We start from the raw sequence: 14,090 nt of genomic DNA on the forward strand, positions 1-14,090 counted from the left end.
GATTTTCGTCTGTCCTTTTACCTTTATCTTTAGTGGGTTCAAGTCTGAAATTTGACCTAGAACTGGGCTTGCACTGCCAGTGTTTAATGGTGTAATCTCGTGGAAAAGATTACTCTCTTTGCCCGTACATCTCATTGTCACTAAAACAAAGGTTCCTTTTATCATTTTCTAGTACCTGAGTTTTATAAATTTAATCCCCAAGTGGTGGCTTAGAAATGATTTTCTAGAGGAAATAGCGTTACGGATGAGAAAAAGGTATACACACCATGTTAAGTTTACCTTCCCACACATGAACTAAATTTTACTGAACACCAAAGGACAGTTATTTAACCCTTTTTGTTTGTTCTGGTTTATCCCGTTTCTGTGAGTCAGTAATCAGACGGTGAGCTGTTCAAAGCCCCTCATTAAAATGGCTCAGTGATTTATTCACGGCCAAACAGCATCCCCATGGTGGGTGTTTGACCCTCTGTTACCACTGCTATTCTATTCTCTTAATGGGAATTTAAACTGTCCATAAAATAATGTTAATACTGATATTTATTTGACTCATCAGTCATTAATAAAATAATGATAATGTTTCTTTTAAATTATTGTTATAATGAAAATATAATTGCATCACTTTCTTGCTTCCATGTCCTTTCTCCAGACCCAACTAAGTCCCATCTCCCCAGTCCATCCCAGCCCCCACTCTGTTTCCTGGCTGAAATAATACCTGAAAAGTAACAATATCAGTGCAATACACATGCTAACTCAGAGTGGGGATAATATGTTTTTTACCATATGTTTATTTAATTTTATGAGGATTTTTTTGGTTGCTATTGTTAGTCCAAACATTTCTAAAATCTAATTCAATCAATTGAAAAACTGAAAACTGGTATAGAAAGTGTTTCCATTAGTGGCCTTGGGGATCAATTTTCCTTTTCTCCACAGAATACAAATGTGCTACAAAGGGCAAGAAAGTCAGTCTAATGGACATTAAGAGACAAGTTCACACTGAAAATCTTCACTTTAACCAGATGCACAATTAAGTTTCTTATTCTAGTAGCTTATAATTTCTGCTATTTATGCATTCAAGATGAGAACAGACATGGTTCAATCACATTTTATATTTATTTAGAAAGTAATAAGAAATAAAATAACTCGAGATTAGTGTCAGCTTTTGGACAGCTGGTATTTAAATAAGCATAAGAAAAAAGTGGAGTTTCAGGAAAAAAAGACAGTGGTGTTTTCAAGTTGTTGCACTGAGCCAAGAGTTCTTCTGTGGCTTGGAGTGATTTCAATTGAGTTGAAATTCAAACGCATATAGAGCTCACAATGCACCTTCAACGTAGCTTTTCAGAGTCTATAGGAACTGTCAGGGGCAGAAAGATTGCCTCACAGTAATGAGTGTTGAATTGAACTATGCTTTTTGGTGTTTTGCTTTCTGAATTGAGTTGTTAGACAAGATTAATTGCACACAGTGAGAGTTTTAAATGAATGACTATGTAAAGCATTAAGTTCCTCTCTATGCCACTTGGGGAAAAAATAGCTGGAAGGTTTAAATGAATAAATGTATTTAATGCGCAAAATGCCTAGACTAATTTTAAAATTCCTTTACTAACATCCTTATTGAAAATAGAAACCCACTTTATTCATCTGTCTTGGTTATATTGCTCTGGTTGAAGTAATTTAATATTCCTGCTTTCTGCTAATCTTCTAGTTCAACAGAAGTAAACAATAGCTTTCATAAATTAAAAATACACTCTTCTGAACATGCTTATAAGATTAAAAAAACAAGGCTGTAAACATTTATGACTGAAGCAAACTAGATTGTTCAAATCCTGCCATGATGCATCGTGTATATCAATATGGCACTGGTATCAGTTAGAATGCAAACAAGCCTTTAAATGATGTGCCCCTTCATTTCAGCTGGAGAAGCTGCTTCACACCATCTGCCTATCAGATGGTTAGGAACCAGGACTGCGTATTAATGCCACATGTTCGATTTTCCTCCTTCTTGTAATGGTTAGATTCATATTGCTAATAGCTGTGCATGAGCACTGTCGATGAAATTTCTGTGACGGTGGAGTGATGAGATATTTATAAGCCGCCTGTCTCCCTGAATAATCAGTGGAAAGAATGCCAGACATAAATAACCTATCAATTCCAGAATATTAATACCTACCATTGACCATAATTTCTTGCATGTTTAAACTTGTTTCTTTTAGGTTTGAGTTAGCAGCATAGACTAATAGTGAGCTGTATGGAATATTTGAATAATTACCATCTCTTCAGTTTAACATGATTTTTCAACCATTAGGATTTGAGAGATGCATTTTATATGAAAGTTAATGTAAAACTAGACAGCATATCAAACATTTGGAAGTCATCTTGATGTCTTTGAAACCAAAGATCAAAGATCGGGCTTTTCAAGTTAATGAGCAAACAAACAGATCAGAGAAAGGATTTGACAGCAATCTGTCTTCTTTCTTGATATTTATAATCTACAGTTGTAATCGTCTACTTATAACTAAGGGCACTAACTTATTGGAAATAAATATAATGAGATACTTACTCTTTTTTAAAAGAGTGGTCAGGATTATTTAATGGTATTTGAAAAAATTTAAAGGCTGTTTAATGAAAGTTGAAAGCAGAAAATAATTGCTCTCTTTACAAAGTAAGAGGTTGCCTTTAAAGGCCCATTTCACTCCCAAAAGTTTGACTCCCGCTATTGTATTTGAAACAGCAAGGGCTTCGTATAAATACAGCACACAGAGTTTGGGTTCAACAATTTTATGGAAAACTTGATTCATGTGGATGACTGGATCAAAATGTATGCCATGGTAGCCAAAAAGATACATTCCAAAACCTTTGATATTGGCCAAGGCAGTTTCTTTATTTAACCAATAAAATCAACACAAAACAAAAGACTATCCCCCATCAGTTTATAATGTTTAGGTGCTAATTATTAATTATATCTTACTGTAAGAGGTCATTCATTCATTTATAAATCAAGAGCTAATTATGTCTTACTGTAAGAGGTCGTTTGTTCATTCATTCATTTGCCCGTCTTAAGTCATCTGCCTACCTTTATTGATTATTTTTGTTTGGGTAGTTTGTCTGTTCCCTCTCCTTTTATTCATAGATAATTTGAGCATATATTTCTGTGATGATTTTTTTAAAAACTCCTTCATAGAAATCATTGCAATGACATTCCACACAGTTAGCAACAATTTATTATAAAACAGAAACACTATGTAAATCTTAGTGTAGATTTCTCACTAAGCATCTATGTACCATGTAAAGTATTTCTTGTAATACGTTAAAGGAATCTTCTGCAACTTCCAGCCTCTACCTTTCCTGGGAGCTACTGAACTGACTAGTTCTGAAAAGAAAATTAGTTGCTTTGATTGGGAAGAATTAAAAGCAGTGGCAATGTGAAAACCTAAGACACTTTGGAGCAAGTCATGGAAGCAGGGGAAGCTAAAGTTGCCATGAATCAGAGGCAGAACAGAAGTAGGGTCTGTGAAAATAGTGCCACAGCAGGGGTGAAGGAGTAAGGTAGATATTTAGGGTTGCTGCTCTTTCCACCAGAGAACAAGTCTATTACATAAAAACATGGCATGGCTTGAATGCTTGGCATTCTGGCAATTATTTATTTCTTCCACTTTTCTTTTTCAAAGGAAGTTAATTATTGAACAACATACACGATACAACATCCATCTGAGGCTACAAAGAAATTCACACTACGCTTCCACTAGAGACAATAAGGTTCAAGGGATTTGAGAATTACCTTGGAGGTTTAAAAGGAAAGAAGCCACCAAAACCACTGGAACTGTGATAGATGTAATGAGCTGCCAATTGTCTTGTGATCCTCTAAAACTTTATGCACAAAGAATCTATGGGCACTCATGTTTTATATTAAATTATAAGATTTGTTATCTCTCATGTAGTCTCATATAATCTAACACAAAAATAAAGTGTTCTTGTACTTTTTTTTAGCATTTTCAAAATAACTACTATATTTGCCTTGTGGCTCTTTGAGGGATCTTGTATGAGAATGACTTTTCCATTCAATGACAGGTCACACCAAGCACCATGATAATAAAAAACACTTGATGTAAGTAAACGAAGAATCTATCCATATTGTGTTTATATTATCTTCTAGGGTGTAGCCTTAATTCCCATATTCTTTTAGCCACATCATCTTCTCTTATATAAAATAGAAAAACATCAATGTATTGGGTTGCTCTTCCCAAACTACACAGAAGGATGGAAAGACGATGCATGCAGTAGTAAAATTACTATAAGCAGGTGCAAAGTCTCAGAGTCTCCACCTCAGACCTTCTGAGTCAGAGTTACAGATGGCATGATGTAGGTATGTGTTTTGTTTGAAAGCTCCATGACTGGTTCTGACAGATACTTGAAAGGCAAATTCCTATTCACCTGGGATGAAAAAACATGTTTATCACTAGTCCTGCTTGAGAGCCAGGGTAACGTCATGTATGTCTCTGTCTCTTGACAGGACTGGACCTTGAGATAATTTTTTTTTTTTTTTTTTTGGTTTTTGGTTTTTCGAGACAGGGTTTCTCTGTGGTTTTGGAGGAGATAATTCTTTTTTTTTATTCTTTTTTATTCTTTTTTAATTAAAATTTCCAACTGCTCCCCGTTTCCCATTTCCCTCCCCCTCCTCCCACATATTGCCCCCTCCCCCCATTTGGAGGAGATAATTCTTAAAAGGCAAAAGGTCTTTCTCTGATAGAGTGAATAGTTAGGGAGTGGTTACATCACCATATGAAGGTGTCATAGGTATGTCTAGACCACAGAACCACAAGGCTTCCTCCACAAAGTCACATCTGCCTGTTGAATAACTTAACAGAAAGTACTGTAGCCCACTTGGGTAACTGAAATTGCATTAGTTATTTGGGGCACAGAAATTAATCTGGCACTGGTGATATTTCCACACGAATTATCAGGGAAGCGAACACTAAGAACCTGTAAAGTATTAAATTTGATTGGAATAGCAGACAATAATAACATCATCCTGCCTTCATCTTTCCTGACCACGTTGTCTACTATGTGAGGAAAACATCACAGGCGGGGAAAGTGACAGGTGTTAAGATTGGACTGTATTTAATTCATACATGTGTGCACATGACACTTGAGAATTTACATATATATTTTTATTGTTTCTTTAGCTTTCACTTCTAGCACAAATTGGATTCTGTCATTTATAAATAAAAATATTACACAAGGTTGGGTAGGTAAAAGATTAGGGGTTGAATCTTTGAAGATTTTGGTGAAGAAAGTAAATATGACTAAAACTGTATTATATGAAATTGTTTTTCCTTTTATTTTCTCTCTCTCTATCTATATCTCTCTCCCTCTCTCTATCTCTCTCTCCCTCTCTCTATCTCTTATTTCAAGACAGGGTTTTCATGGTAGCTTTGGAGCTGTCCTGGAACTAGCTCTTGTGATCTCAAACTCACAGAGATCTACCTGCCTCTGCCTCCTGATGCTGTGATTAAAGGTGTGCGCCACCACTATCTGTCTTTTACTTTGACATTATAAAATAATTACGTGATTTCTCCCTTCCCATTTCTCCCTCAAAATTCTCCCATATACCCCTCCTTGCTCTATTTAAATTCATAGCCTCTTTTTTGATAAATTGTTATTATGTGCATATATTTATACATATATACATAAATTTTTTTAAATATAGCCTGCTCAATCTGTATAATGCTATTTGTATGTGTCTTTTGGGGACTGACTATTTGATGCTGGATAACCAACTAGTGTTCTCTTCCCTGAAAAAGACTATTAAAAAAAAGCATTGCAGGAATTTAAGGAATAAGATATAGAAGTTTGCAATTGGGGCAGTAGTGGACATGAAGGAAACTGGTTGAATTTAAGATATTAAAAATCAAGTACGAGAAGGCTTAGTAGAACCAAAAGTTTAGAATTGTTGCGTATACCAAAATTTCCTACCTGTATTAAAAAAGACTTAGGTAAAATTAGAATGCCAAATTGCATGTTATTCTGATTATAGCATGCATGCATTCATGTGCACGGTTGATTTTGGCACATGTACCCTTTAGACTTTTATTTGAATTGTAAAACTTGGAAAAAGTTTCAAACAAATAGAAGATAATAACTTTACTAGAAGTAGTTATGATAAGTGAATACTAAGATAAATATAAATGATCTAAAGTAAGGGACTAAGTAAAGAAAGTTTCCCACTGAAAATTAACACTTCGGTTTGACTTGCAGATGAATAAGGAATGAGAATTGTCCATACTGAGCATAATGTGCTATTCTTTATTTGTTTTCTTACTTGATTTTTATTATTTTCTCTTTGGGCTCAGAATGGTTTTACAGCAGAAGAATCTCTTTTAAAAAAAATCAATTGGCTTTCCTAGGACAAGATCTTGAAAATTATATTTGTGTTATTTAAAATTTGCAGGCTAGTATATAATAGCATCTCTTTATATTTTGAATTCAATTACTAGATCCTCCTGTAGCATGAAGCCAAGTTATAGGGCTTAGAAGAGACATAAATTACTGACAAGTCAACACCAGGAAATAGAGGAAAGGACAAAGAAGATGTTCACATTGGTGACAAGGAAAAAATCAAGGAAAACCTTTTTCTGGGAATCACAAAGAGGATTTAAAGGGAACAGGAAAGAAAATGCTCTGAAACATCTTTGAAGGAAATGAGTCATTGAGGAGAAAATTCAATCATAGGAAGATGAGAGAGTCTGTTCAAGTTGGGACTTAAAAGGCAGCAAATGCTTGTGCTAAACGCAGATGGATTCTTTGAATTTAGATCAATGCCTTTTAAGGAGTGGTTATGAGTTTTTCAGGCAAAGATCTGATCTGCAGATCTTATTGCATCCGGGTGAACGTGGTCAACGCCCCTCTGCACTGATCTGATGAGCAGGTCGAGTCGTCTGTGCACTGATTACATAGCAAAGGTTTCTACCAAGACTTCCACGTAATTCAATGGGCAGCAGCTTTTGAATAGAGTAATGATTAGTGGGGAGGAAAGGGAAAAAGAGGGGTGTTCATTCTCTCTACCAACTGGGAGTGAGGATAAATCACACAGATAAATCCAGAAGGCCAGAACACAGTGCTCAGGATCTCTCAGGCAGCTGTGTGAAAGGATGATGCAGGGAAAGACACACTCTCCTTGCATAGGCTGCGAACATTCTAGAATTAGGAGACATTATTCATTTTCCCCATGGCATGTAACTTTTTTTCGGATGGGTGACCCCAGGTTAGGATGGTAAAAAGAACTTTGTAAAATTAACATTTGAGAAGACAATATGTTTTGAGTTCAAATTTCTTTTCTTCCTACCTTTAGAACTGCACTTTAGGTCAGTGGCTTTTGTTTCTTGCATCATATCTGATCTGTTATTATCTGTATGTCTAAATATTATCTGTATGACAAGAGTGTATAAGACAAAGCAGGAACAGTGGGCATTCTGGGCTTAAATACAGCATTTTAGAACTTGTGTTATATTCCATAATGTGTAAAGCAAACATGATATTGATCAATAATATGGTTCTATAATGGTGATCAGATTAATCTTGAGTCACTGAAATCAGTACTTAATGGCTTAATAAGTGGAATGAAATTATTTGCGTAATTTTTTGTAATTTTTATTGATTAATTAATTAGTTTTCACCCAGTCTGATCATATTTCCCCCTCTGTTCATCGCCCCACCCCATCCATCCAGCCCCTCCCCTCCAACTCTCTCCCCCGACATTCCCTTCCACTTCTCCTTTCTCTTCAGAAAAAGGCAGGTCTCCCACGTATTTCAGCCATCCAGGCCATATCAAACTTTGTTAAGACATAAAAATCTTGAATCCTGCAGCTACTTAGCTGCACATTGACAATGGCTTCTGCCACTGAATAAGTGACCACTTCACAAGGAAAAGACATGAACAGGACACATACAGTGCAGTGTTGCATGTACCATAACATAAATGTAAACATAGTCCTTACAGCCAGAAACAACCTGCCATCATCTCAGCCTAGGAAAGATAGGGGTTAAGACGTCAAAGTATGAGTAGAATTTCACTAGAAGAATGGCAGTCATGGAAGTGAGCCACCCTTGAAAGCAGAGGGTTGATGCTGCGAGCCGTGTGTGAGAAAAGGTGGCATGGATACATCAGAGCTTGAGTATGCGGGATGCCTCCAGTTACGGAGGAGACTTTGAGCATCCGAAGTAAGCCTTTCCATTAATCTGCAGTGTTGACTTTCTACCACCCGTAGAGGATGTTGAGCAGGGAATGGAAAGTTCAGCCTGTGTCTCTTCGAAAGTTTATTCACTCCACATTTCCACTCCTGTGAAACATGTGAGTTCGTTTCTCCTAGTACTCAAACAGAGAATTTGATTAGAATTTGTACGCTTGTGTCAGTGTTGCTTGGACTGGTTTGGAACAGAAATATATTATCGATATAACATAAAGGAATTATAGATTCTATGTTTGTATGTGTGTTATGGAAAGAGATGACCTATTATACAAAAAACTTGAATTTGAATGACTTTGTTTTTTAATTTTTTTTAAGGTTTGACTGCAGCTGCTGCAGCTGCTGCAGCTGCTACCAATGCAGCTATTGCTGAAGCAATGAAGGTGAAAAAAATCAAATTAGAAGCCATGAGCAACTATCATGCCAGTAACAACCAACATGGAGCAGATTCTGAAAATGGGGATATGAATTCAGGTGTCGGTAAGTTTTTATGTTCACTGCCAGTATTCACATTCATTTTTTCATTGAGTTAATTTATACTCCAGAATAAAACTACTGGATACCCACTACTGCAGCCCTTTTAGCTGTGCAGACTAAGCACGTGACTTGTGAATCTGTCTTTAAAAGTGGATTAAATTTTATAATCAATGAAATATTTGTCATCTGGGTGCTAATGTGGCAAAACATTTCATACTTTTCATATACACTAATGTCTTCCTTGAAAGTACAGAATTTATGCTCGAAATACAATTTAACAAATGAAAATTGCTTGTTATCTTATCCAAGAAGGCTTGAAGTAAACATAGAAGTTCATCACAATTTGATCAATTTCTCTTTTTCATGCAGCATATTAATGTTGTTTCTTAAGCTAATCAATAGCTCTCTGCTTTCCACCGATTAGTTTGTACTTAAAGGGTTTTGATGAAATAATACGAATTGTAATAATTATCATTTCAATTGCAGTTCCTCATAAGCATGGTAGTAAGTGATTTGAAACATATATAACAAACACAAAATAGCACTTCATCCCTGAAGGTAAATGTCCACTTCTGACATTCAAATGGGAAGACTAGATCTCTCAGCAGGACCTCATAAGGACAACTGCATTGAGAATGGCTGTTGATGGCTCTTCTCAGAGCAGTGGAAACACGGAGGACCACCTGAAGAGATGATGCTACAGCAAAGCAGTTCAGGCACATACCAACACTTACACTGCTTGGAAGCCTAGGGACAAGGCCAAGAAAGCAGAAAATCACTTAGCTCATGGTTGGTAGATGCCATTTTAGACTTTACATCACATATTGAATATTGTGGCAATATTGAAGCAAAATAAAAGAATTGTAATGCTCTCTTTTTTAGGACTAAGTGTAGAAGGACTTAAAATAAAACTCCTTTGCTTTGCCTACCGAAATAGGTCAACTTGCAGCACTTATAGAAATAAGTTATCAGTGATTACTTGGCAGGGAGATACCAAGATCTTGAAAGGTGGTAGTCCCAGGGCAAGGCTAATCCATTGAACTCCAGACAGGCTGACTTCTGTAATGTCCCAAATGAGGGAAACTTTTGACTGCAAATCCTGTACAGTAGTGGACTGTGGTCATGTCCTCTCCCATTAAAAAATCTACTTACAAATTATAGTTACTATTCAAAATGATGCCTTGATTATGTTTAAACTTACAATGCAGGCCATTCCGGGTAAAAGATGCTTGAAGCAGGGAATAAGAGGGACAATAACCTTTTAAGGAAATCTTTTTAAAACAAACCATCTCTTAATTTCTCTGAGCAGCTGAGCAGCAGTTTTTCAGAAACCAACAGGCAGAAGTCAAGAAGCAAGTGGCTCACAATTAAAGCATTAACATGCATTTCATATTTTTAGTATGCAATAATGTTTATGAAGTGACCAAATTACAACTTCCTTTAATTATATAGGTGCTTAGGCTATTATCATGTCTTAAAATATAAGCAATTTAAATATCCCATTATATTTTAGTTGTGAAAATAACATTTTCTATTAGTTGATAGCTTGCTATAGTGTTATAACATAGTGTGAGCCATCTTACATCCATTTGAACCAAGAGAAACACTTGCTTGTGTCTTCTTAGAAGACCGTAATACTAAGGACACGTTTGCAACAGTGGAATGATAGACTCAAAGGGACACACATCATTTATATTTTGGGTCTCTCCAGCTCATTTGGGGAGATCTTCTGGTGCCATTTTCATTCCATTTTTAACATGCTGCAATTGTCTTTGAGTTCGGAATTCCTACTGTCTTTCATGAAAACCTTGACTCTTGGGCATTTATTTGGAATGTATAAAAAGTGAGTATTATGTAGGAGGAGAGTGGCTGTAAAGGAGAAAGGTACCCCTTGAAGGTCAGAGCAAACTGTGCATAGATCAAAGTAGTTGCTGAATTGAGCAGTTTTTCTGGCTCCAGGCTTCTCTGAAGACAATTCCTGCTTCTTTTAAGTGCTCAATAACAATTTGATTATGACTTTGAAAAGTTATGTAGACTTTCTGAGCTTAACCGTTCAAGGCAACTGGGGAATGACACAGCATGATAATTGAACTATGTGTGCCTGGTGATTAGTATGTCATTCATTATGTGTGCTCCTCACATTGTTTACTTGAAGTTTGGTGTTACTTTTGCTAATACAGTTGCATAAAATTGCCTTCCTAAAAGTCACCTTCTTCCCATTTATACTGCCATTAGCAGGAGCTTCCCCATTTGCATTCTTCCAGTCTTGGGTACATGTTACTTCAGCAGCTATAGAGCTAAGAGAAAACTTGGAAACAACTTACATTGTACTCCATTAAACTTGTAAGTTCAGTTTATTGTAAAAATACCGAAGTGATCTATTATACACCCAGTATGCAAGGACCACAGAAGTGTTAATGGGAAAGACTGGCCTACAGCAGCAGGCAGGCATGTGTTGTGCTCTGGCAGTATGAAGAGTATCAGTCATTGTGAAGTGGCTAGAAGAGGAATTGAAGAGTTTATATCTAGAAGGCATCCTATGACCCTCGAACCCATGACTCAGAATCAAACTCAATGCTTTTGTGAATCTGCCTACAAATTAGCTCTTTGCAGGAATAACACCTTTCCCAGAGGTTCTGCTTGCTCTTGTATTGCTACTATTTAGATTTGCCCAGTGACAATTCTAGTTTTATATGACTTCTGTTCACTAGCCTCACAAGGTTAGCCATATACTTTAGGCTTTCCTATACAGGTAATGTATTTAATTCCCTAGTTATCAACAAATCCCTGGGGCTCAAGAAAATAGATTTTGTTTCTGCTTGATTTGACTGGATTTGGCTTGATGAGGTGGATAGATATTCTTGTGAAGGATGGGTTTCACTGATCCATAATGAGTTTTAAAAATTAGCTAGGAAAAAAACCACACAGTTTAGAAATCCTTGTTGTTGACAAATAATTACTTTGCATTCCAATTTTAGATGATAACCTTGAGTCTACATCTTTGCAAGAGGTTGATGACTATAGGAACGGTTGAGGAGCTCAGGATAGATCCGAGTGGGGCGTCAGCTTGTTGAGTAAAATATATAGCCACATCACCGTTCTCTCTCATCCACAATCAATTGGATTCTTTTAGTTTAATATTTACTTGCTAAGATGAGATGCTAGTCTGCATGGTGATAAACAGTCTGCTCCTGGCATCTGAAGGTGACCTGTCAGTTCATATGGACAAATCTCCTGCTTACTGAAATGTACAAAATAAATCATTAAAGCAGGCAGGTGCTCATTCCCAGATTTAAATCACCATAGATTTATGATTTGAATTAATGCTTCATTTGGCCATAGAAATAGATACTGAGACAAATGATATGCACTGGTTGGAGTTTCCATACTGTAGCTATCCTGATATTGATTACTGAGATGTCTTAGCAATCTCTTGTTTATATCAAGTACTATCTTGTGACAGGTTGGCTGATATGAGCTACATTCCAGATAAGAAGGAAAAATGTCCTGGATTCTTTTTAGTGGCAACACTTTCTACAGAATATAGGCCAGATAAATGGCTATTTTTTCTTCCTTAACAACTGATCTGCATAACCAGCTTAAAAACGCTGCTTGCAAATTGGAACAGGGATATTGGAAAAGGAAAATTTAAAACCAGTGAACTCAAGGTCAATTTGACAGAATCCATAACTGTTTCTTTTTTTTTAATCTGTTTATCTTTTCTTTTGGCATTATGGTCATCTTCGGGGATACTAAATTAATCACAATTTGTTTAATCTAAATAAAGGATCCTTAATTCTACTTCTAGTTTTGAAATGCTATCTAAATATTGACATAAAAAGCATCTCAGACTGTCTATGTTATCTAAATAAATACTTGCTAAACCTAGTGTCTTACTCGCTTTATTAAAGAGAGCCAGGAAATACGCCTTTAAAAATAAATGCATTAAATATTATTCTCAAGGACAAAGTTTTGTGAACCATAATTTACCAAGAGTCAAGAAAAGAATACATTCCTCCCTCAGCATTTTATTTAAGGAAAACACTATGTACACAGTTTAGAAAATACTCAGAGGATTTGAGAGGGACCTTTGCCACTGGCTAATATCTGACTCATAGAACTGGTAAACAGCTATCAACAATAGTAGATTGCTGGCTTCGTAGGAAATGAGTTCATATCTATTCAAAATGTGATCTCAAAACAGATGTCCCGAGAAAATCTCATTGTTTAAACTATAGTCATAACCCCCTAACTGCTGTTATTACTTCAAGGAAATGAAGTCATCTCACGACTTGAGTATTTTGTCTTTCTGAACTCTGTAACATATAGACAAGTCTGTGTTAGTTCAGTAAATGGCAAAGCTGAGCAAATGTGTGTAGGAAGTACATGATTCTTTTAAAGTTCTTCTCAAACTAGAAGTAGTTAACAGGATGCAGGAGTTTCAAGTAAGGACCTCATTTGGGTTGAGAATGTGTTCTTCAGTCTTTCTCCTCCTGTTTACTTTCCTTGTCCTCCAACAAACAAAACACATTTACTAAAAGGACAAAAAGACCAAGCACAGAGGGAGACAAAATATCTTCCTTAGTTGATACTAGGGAACACCCCCTTACCTTGAAACAAGAAAAATAACCTTAGGAATATCCTGCAGATAGAGAATAAATCATCCCAAAGTCATTTCCTTTCTTTCTAGCACACATGTCTATTTTGAGGGAAAAGAGTCATTTTATGATTTCAGGAAAAAGTCTTGGAGATCTGGAGACAGCAAATAAAAGGAAACTGAGAGCCAGGCCGCCACGCAGAGCTCTGCAGTTGCACATTGGATCCTGCCTTGGCAGTGTTAATGAACCTCAAATCCTTCCTATAATTAGATGAGGGAATTGCTTATATTTTCAAACAGATGATGCTGCTATAATGAAACGATTGACAGGGAATTTAAGAGTGTCTACAGTAGTCATTTGGTTTCTGTTATAAAAAAAAAAGTTTAAAAAGAAGATTGGCTTTAGACATAGGTCCTAAGAGAGGTAGTAATTTACATACCATGCTATGACAGGTGTCTTTGTATAGTAAGAAATAGAATGGAAGACTCGAGAAATGATGGGCAGGTATAGCAATTTTTTGGGGAGGGGTGTCCTGTGCATAGTCTGCTTAGGTTCTTTAAAAGGGGCCGAGACTCAAGAGATGGATCCGGATTGAGTGCACAGCTGTAACTGCTGATGAGCTAATTGCTCCTTATCTCTCAGCCCCATTCATCTTCATTTTTTACCAATTACTGAGAATTATCTGTGTTCTCAGTTGGATATGAGAGTTAATCCTTTTTGGTTAAGCTGGCAGTACTGTGAGCAGATTCCAAATCGGAGGGTGAAAAAGCCAAAGCAA

General features: G+C 36.3%; 1 protein-coding gene across 2 annotated transcripts in view; it reads left to right on the top strand.

Annotated features, from left to right (window-relative positions):
- Window positions 1–14,090, top strand: part of Dach1 (dachshund family transcription factor 1) — a 373,178-nt gene that overhangs the window by 187,400 nt on the left and 171,688 nt on the right. For both annotated transcript variants that reach the window (XM_057786588.1, XM_057786587.1), the window contains exon 3: window positions 8,556–8,717. In XM_057786588.1, coding sequence (XP_057642571.1) covers window positions 8,556–8,717 — 162 coding nt within the window. The remainder of the gene's footprint in view (window positions 1–8,555; window positions 8,718–14,090) is intronic.

Source organism: Chionomys nivalis, chromosome 12, assembly GCF_950005125.1.
Source record: "Chionomys nivalis chromosome 12, mChiNiv1.1, whole genome shotgun sequence".
NCBI lineage: Eukaryota > Metazoa > Chordata > Mammalia > Rodentia > Cricetidae > Chionomys > Chionomys nivalis.